We start from the raw sequence: 7,844 nt of genomic DNA on the forward strand, positions 1-7,844 counted from the left end.
ACCAAAATTGTGTAAAACCTTGAAACAATGTCTAGTTTTCAAAAACCATCCTCCAACTATACCAATAAGCACAAACACACCCAACTTCCTATAGTCAACAAAAATGTTCTCGCTATCGAACCCGCTTTTAAACCACATGACCACCAACCCTTTTCCTTATTAATGCTGCTGTCAATTGTTTATAATCTAGACAAAAAAAAAAAAAAAAAAACATAAAAAATAAGCAAAAGGTCGCAACTTAATGTGTAAAAAGTGAACGATATTTTATATGAAAAGAACCGACATAGCATTTTTATAATAGAGTTAAATGCCATTTTAGTTCTTGTGGTCAGTTTAGTCCGAAGGTTTCATTTTTCGCCTGTGGGTCCAAAAAGGTTTCACCGTTGCCATTTTAGTCCACTGGGTTAACTTCATCCATTTTTTCTGTTGACGAAAAGGGCAATTCGGTCATTTTGCATGTAATTCTGTTAACTAGAAGGGCAATTCGGCCATATAAAATGACCGAATTGCCCTTCTCGTTAACAGAAAAAATGAATGAAGTTAACTCAGTGGACTAAAATGGCAACGGTGAAACCTTTTTGAATCCACAGTCAAGAAATGAAATCTTTGTACTAAAATAGCTAAATAACCTAAACTACAGGGGCTAAATTGACATTTAACTCTTTATAGGTCTGTAAACCTATTTCAAGTCACCAACACTAAAACTTAAATATGTATTCAAGGTCTACCCAATTCTAATATCTACCTATTTATCCTTAATCTATATACATTTGTTCAAGTTAACATCCCAAAATAAAACATTCCTCTTAAACCGAAAGTGTAACAAACCCTTGAACCAACATCTTATTATCAAAACCCACCCTCCAACAATACGAACAAGTACAAAGACACCCCTCAACTTCCAAAACTCAACAAAAGTGTCCTCTATACATACAAAAAACCTTTGGGGAAGAAAGAGAGTGGACAACACCCACATCCTCTGTTTTCATCTTCTATATGTATAATAAAATAAAAATACTACTCATTCCATTTCTAGATCTTATTAGTCTTCATTGTTTCTCAAATCACAAGGTTCCATTAATGGTGAGTCCTTAAAGACATCAAATTTCTCATCATCTTCGCCAAATTATCTCAAATTCTCACTCGATTTCATCATCTTAATCAATCTGATTCCTCTGTGATCCGTACAGATTCTTGATTTTCAAGAATCTGAATTTAAATCCAAAGTTTTTCATGCTTGAATGTTGGTAATCTGATCACTGGATTCTGTTTAATTTCATCAAGATTAGGTAATTAATTAGTTTTTTTTTTTTTTTTTTTGATATTTTGTTATTTGTGTGTAGATCTGTTAAATTAGGGTTTATGATTGAAATTCTGTTCATTTTTGTGAATTTTTTTAGTGAAATATTATTAGCTTGTTTACTGATCTAAAATTTGCTAAATTTTGATACTTTGTTGCTAGAAATGCAGTTAACTGTTATAATTAGTTAATTATAGTACTGTTTGTAGTGTTCTTGAATTGTCTTCAGATTTATGAAAATTTTAAGTTATATATTATTAGATTTGTTTATAACTTGTTTACTGATCTAAAATTAGCTAAATTTTAATATTTTGTTGCTAACAATGTTTTGAAAACCGGTGTTTATACCGGGTTAGGCTTAGAAACGGTTCAACCCGTTGTACCGGACAGTTTAACCGGTTACTAGTCAACCCTATAGTTCCATAAAGATACAACTTCAACTCAAAAAATAATCTAAAACTACATAATTTCATAATCAACAATCAATTTTCCAATAAGTTTTCTTCAATAAAAGTCTACAATAGGTTTATGGCATTGGAGTGCTGAATGCATCAAGTTCACAATCGCTTAAAAGACGAAGTTCACTATCACCGCCATCCTCATCAACAAGAACATAACTATTTTCGTTTCCTGCAATATAAAATAAGAAACTTTGGTTACCTATAATCATAATATACTAAACTTACGTAAGATAAGTAACATATATAACAAGTAACCTTGTGTTTGAGAAGCCGGTTCATTCTCGTTAAAACTCAAAATTGAACATGGGTATGCACCCGTAATACCGAATTTTTTCGGCGGTCCGAGAACTAACCTAATTAGACCGGGCGCTATTGTACCGGTGATGTCTCCGGTAGCCAGTTCAACTAGTAATACCTGCCGGTTTGAACGTTTTTAAAAACATTGGTTGCTAGAAAAGTAGAAATACAGTTAATGTTATAATTAGTTAATCACAATGTTGTTTGTTGTGTTTTTGAATTGTAGTTGAAGTTGCGGTAGCAAGTAGCAAGTTGAGTTTAAGGTTATTGTGGAGAAGATGGAACCGGATAACGGGAAGCTGTTTATTGGTGGGATTTCGTGGGATACGGATGAGGATCGGTTAAAAGAGTATTTTGGTAGTTATGGGGAGGTTAGTGAGGCGGTTATTATGAGAGACCGTTTAACGGGTCGTGCACGAGGGTTTGGATTCGTAGTGTTTGTCGATCCTGCTGTTGCTGAAAGAGTTGTGATGGAGAAACACATGATTGATGGTCGAACGGTAAGTTTTTTTATTATGAAACGCTATATGTTACAGAATGTGATTGTTTGTAAGTTTGTTTTAGGGGTGTTTGGATGTTGTCTTTTGACAATGGTTATATGATTGTGTTTCAGTATCAAAGTCACAACAAAATTAGGTGTTAAAGGGTAGAGTAAGACTTGGTTTTAAAATGCGCGATGCGCTCCGATGCGTTTTGATCCCAAAAGCCGATGCGCAATGTGTAATGCACGCGCATCACGTACGCGAGGCATTTGTTATTTTAAAAAAAAATATTATAGATAATATTTTAAGTTGTTAACTTTAAAAACTAAAAAATTAGAGATTAAAATAAATAAATACAAAAAATAGCTCTAGTTCTAGTACCATCGAAGAAGTTCAATATAACCAAAATAAGCCTTGAACTCTTATATGTACAAGTAGTCTATGCAAAAGGTACAAGTAAACTATGTAGGAACTCGCTTAACAACTTCATAAGCTCATTGTACAAGCTTATGGTACAAGCTTATTAAGCACGTTGTACAAGCTCATTGTACAATTTTACTCTATAGTGGTCGATTTCAGAAAAAATATGCGCATCATGCGGGCATGTTATGTGATTTAGAGCGCATCATCCTCACATCATGTAATTGCAGCGCATCGTCCTCAATAAGCAAGAGACATATTGAGTGACTTATCAAGTTGTTTGAATATATGGGCGGTCTTAATTAAATAAATTAGAATACTTAGGTGTCCTCTACATACATTAAGAACCATTTTTAGGGTTTTGATTCTTTCTTTCATATTTCATGTTTAGTTTTTTAGAGTTAATTACTGTTTTCGTCCCTATGGTTTGTCAAAAATCACTATTTCAGTCCATTAGTTTAAAAATTGCGATTTTAGTCCCTGTGGTTTCACTTTCGTAACCATTTCAGTCCACCTCGTAACCATTTCAGTCCCTGTACTAACAAAATAAATGGATTGAAATGGTTTCAAAAGTGAAAACACAGAGACTGAAATGGTTACGAAAGTGAAACCACAGGGACTGAAATCACAATTTTTAAACTAATGGACTGAAATAGTGATTTTTGACAAACCATAGGGACGAAAAGAGTAATTAACTCAGATTTTTATCTTGGTCTTAAATTTCAAGGTTGAAGCAAAGAAAGCTGTTCCAAGGGAAGACCATCATGGACTAAACCGAACTATTAGTAGCATTCAAGGATCACCAGTGGGTCCCATGGGGCGCACAAAGAAGATATTCGTAGGCGGTTTACCATCAAACATAACTGAAAGCGATTTCAAAACTTACTTCGATCAATTCGGTACAATTGCAGACGTAGTCGTAATGTACGATCACAATACCCAAAGGCCAAGAGGTTTTGGTTTTATCACATACGATTCGGAAGAAGCAGTGGATCGAGTATTATACAAAACGTTCCATGAACTAAACGGTAAAATGGTTGAGGTCAAACGGGCCGTCCCTAAAGAGCTATCTCCAAGCCCAAGCCGTAGTCCATTAATCGGATATAATTACGGGTTAAATCGACCAAACACATTTCTCACAAGTAGCTACCCACAAGGTTATAACATGAGCCCGATTGGCGGTTTTGGAGTTCGGATGGATAGCCGGTTTAGCCCAATCGTTGGCGCTCGAACCGGGTTCCCTCAGTTTAATTCACCGGGTTACGGTATGGGCTTGAATATGGAACCCACATTGAGCCCGACCGCATTCGGTGGGTCCTCGGGTTACGGGCGGGTTTTGAGCCCACATTTCGGTGGAAATCCGAATAGATACAGTACTCCTATCGGGTATAATCAAGGTAGCGGGAGAACCGAGCCACCTACGAGTTCGTCATCTCGAAACGTGTGGGGAAATGGTGGGATCACTAGCCCAATCGGATCAGGACCATCAGGTTCATATTTGGGTTCGGGAAGTGGTGGATTTGGAGTGTTTGGGAACAATGGAGCAACGTGGGGTTCACTGCCGTTAAATTCTCAAAACGGAGGGAGTTCTTCGGGTTTTAACGGTGGGAATTTAGGTGGGTTTAGGGGCGAAGAGAATAGTTATGGGATAGTTGGAAGAAACAATGTTAGTGGTGTGGCTACAACATCGTCAATTAATGGGCCGAGCGGTGGTCATCAAGGGTTTTATGGTAATTTGTACCGTGGGGGTTCGATTTACGGAGATGCAACTTGGCAATCTTCGTCTAATGAGGTTGACGGTTCGGGTTCGTTTGGGGATGTGTTTGGTAATGCTGAAGGTGTGGTGGATAGAGATTCGGAAGAGTTTGTTGGGAATTATAGTGTTGCAAATAGACAAACGAGTAGAGGTTAGTTTATCGTATCCTTCTAAATTTTGATGCTTTACTTTTAGTTGTGTTATATTCGTCTTGAGTCTCAACAGTTATATAATAAATTCCTTCTAAAAGCTCAAATTTTCATGAATCATATTAGAATACATCAAAAATATATATTTACCCATTCAAATAGTAAATGAAATAAAACTAGTTACTTATAACAGCTTGTTTTATTAAATAAACAAAGAGAACATTATTACATTATGCACTCAAACGAATCATGGTTTTCTTTTCCTATAGTTTAATCAGTGAAACAGACTGTTACAGTTACCTATAAATATGATATTTTTTTAGTCTTGTGAAAGGAGCAATATGATCTATGAATTTAGAAGGATGAGCGCGCACACACACATGTATATTTATGTGAAATTTGAACTTTTAGAAGGTTATATATGTGATTAATCGAATAAAATGTGAAGTACGCTATTGTTTGTAAAAATGAGTGAATGTGGATAAGACGATAATTTGTAGAACACATAGGCAGTTCCTTGGTTTTAAATTGCGTGATGCGTTCCGATGTGTTTAGTCCAAAAATCTGATGCGCGATGCGTGATGTGCGATGCGAGCGCATCACGTATGTGATGTGTTCTTTATAAAAAAAATATTTAAAAATTATTTATACATAAAAATTATAAAAACATACTTAAAGTAAAACAAATGACGTAATTAGAAGATAAGAGTTGTGCTTTTTGGTTCAAATCAAGCATACTAAGATGTTAATGATGGAGTAAACCGAACACAATTCATAAAATCTGGAAAAAAGCATAAGAAACAATGTTGCATGCATCTGAGCGCATTATGCGATGAGCGCATTATGCGAAATGCGCGCAATATTCTCGCATCACGTAAACGCATCGCATCAGCTGTTGCGATGCGCTTTCATCAGCGCATCGGGCGCATCATGCATTATGCGCGCATTTTAAAACCAAGGGCAGTTCTTGTCCTTAATCACTCATTCTTGCAAAATAGTTTTGTACGTGCATTTTTTGCAGAAATGATGGTTTTGCATGCAATAAAAATCAAGTATGATGGTTTGAAATGCCAATTACTCAATCATAAATTTGATTCTTCTTGTTATTTTAAATATGGTGATACTCATCTGCCTGTTGGAATTCTCTTATATTGTTGATAATCAAATGTATAACAGATTATCTAAGATGTTACCGTCGTTTCTTTTGTTTGTGTTCGTGTTTATGAACATGAATAGTAAGACACTGAAGATGGAGACTAGTAAGACACTAGGGTTACTAAGACACTAGACTCAACTCGAACTAAGAAAGACTTGTATTTTATTCAAGAGACTAGAGATAGAAACTAGAGCAAGAAGTATAGGAAATATATTTTATTTCTTTCCAAGGATGATCACAACTATGGGTGGAGCCTTTCTTATGAAACCTATTTGTAGACTTTAGAAAGTGCCGATTTGGTCGTGTTTTTTTTTTTCTCAAATGGGTCAATTGGTCAAATCATTTGGTTTAGCTATTAGTGGAACATGTCAAATAGATCAAACGGGTTGAAAGAAAATCATTTTAATGCATACAACCTCCTAAATTGTTTTATTAAAAGATTTCTTTTTTTTTTTTACGTATTTGTTAATGAATATTAATATGAATTTTGAAAGGTATATACATGAGACAAAATCTACTAGATTAATCTTAATCTATTTCTTTTAAATACCCTACTATAACCATATCGTAGTCTCATTTTATAACACCTTGGGAGCTAATGAAACTATTTTAGTAAAACTGAATTGTCTCAATTCTTGGGTAACTGCACCAAAAACTTGAGTTCCTTTTGGATTTCTTTCTTGATCATTTTAATGCATACAACCTCCTAAATTGTTTTATGAGTAAACTTTCGTTTTGCTCCCTGTGGTTTGGTCACTTTAACGGTTTGCAAAAATAGCCATTTTACTCCCTGATGTTTTGGTTTTGTTGCCAGTTTGCTCCCTGCGGGGAGCAAAATGGAAAAACAAACAATTTGGATGGAGTTAGAGGCGGGGAGCAAACTGGCAAAAAAACCGAAACATCAGGGAGTAAAATGGCTATTTTTAAAGGTTTGGAGCAAAACCGTTAAAGTGACCAAACCACAGGGAACAAAACGAAAGTTTACTCTTGTTTTATTAAAAGATTTGGATTGTTGTTATTATGAGAGTGACACATTCATTATTTATTATATGATTTAAACATGGACACTATAGTGTTAGCGGATCAATTCAACCCCATTTTAACCATACTTGAACATGATCCGTTTCAACCCGAATTTGTTTGGAGGCCCTCCTATCTTGCCAAATGACCACATCAACTTTTGATAGTGTAAAAGGCATTGTTAATGTAATGAGAGTGTTTGCTGCTTCAAACCGTCGTCGTTGCCCTTTCTATGCAAACAACCCATTGTTGTTTTGAAAATACCTACACTACAATTTCTAAAAATAGGGGCTATGTAAACTCTTTGATGAGTTTCTGATCTTATTGTTCTTATGACTCGAGTTGAAACAATACTTAATCTGTTTTTTTTTTTTACTCTTTAGTTAGTATTTACTTGTTTTTTTTTACTCCTTATTTAGTATTAACCTATTATTTTACTCTTTTTTTTACAGAAATTGCTGCATAGAAGTTTTCATGTTTTGCATACGATAAAGCAACTTTAGGAGGAGGACTGATTCTCGGTTGAACTGAACTGCGATTTTCGTACATATCCCTCGTTAGCATACGCCACGTCAGCATCTCTAATGCAATTTGATCCAAGGATGTTCTTGATAAGATACATTTATACACATCAAGAATGGCAGTTTAAAAATGGGATTTTGTTCAAGTTTATGAATTTTGATTTCTAATTGACATTTAGGTTTCATTCAAGTTGTAAGATCAAGAATGAGTGATATATTGTGCATCCCTTAAATAAGGATAATAATAGAATAGAGCAATAATAGTATCTTTATTTTGCAACA

At 34.9% G+C, this 7,844-nt stretch overlaps 1 protein-coding gene across 2 annotated transcripts; it reads left to right on the forward strand.

Annotated features, from left to right (window-relative positions):
* Nucleotides 1–938: 938 nt before the first annotated feature.
* On the forward strand, nt 939–7,844 carry LOC110889390 (heterogeneous nuclear ribonucleoprotein 1). Of its 2 annotated transcripts, none has more exons than XM_022136902.2 (4): nt 939–1,083; nt 2,285–2,558; nt 3,688–4,867; nt 7,494–7,844. In XM_022136902.2, the coding sequence occupies exons 2-4, from the start codon at nt 2,337–2,339 to the stop codon at nt 7,505–7,507; spliced, it is 1,416 nt and encodes a 471-aa protein (XP_021992594.1). In that variant the 5' UTR covers nt 939–1,083; nt 2,285–2,336; the 3' UTR covers nt 7,508–7,844. The 2 variants fall into 2 exon arrangements, with proteins under 2 accessions (XP_021992594.1, XP_021992593.1); XM_022136901.2 differs by having other exon boundaries at nt 951–1,289.

Source organism: Helianthus annuus, chromosome 8 (assembly GCF_002127325.2).
Source record: "Helianthus annuus cultivar XRQ/B chromosome 8, HanXRQr2.0-SUNRISE, whole genome shotgun sequence".
Taxonomy (NCBI): Eukaryota; Viridiplantae; Streptophyta; class Magnoliopsida; order Asterales; family Asteraceae; genus Helianthus; species Helianthus annuus.

Coding starts and splice junctions, on each gene's coding strand:
- LOC110889390 (XM_022136902.2), top strand. CDS start 2,337: ATGGAACCGGATAACGGGAAGCTGTTTATTGGTGGGATTTCGTGGGAT. Junction 2,559..3,687: donor ACATGATTGATGGTCGAACG/GTAAGTTTTTTT, acceptor TTAAATTTCAAG/GTTGAAGCAAAGAAAGCTGT.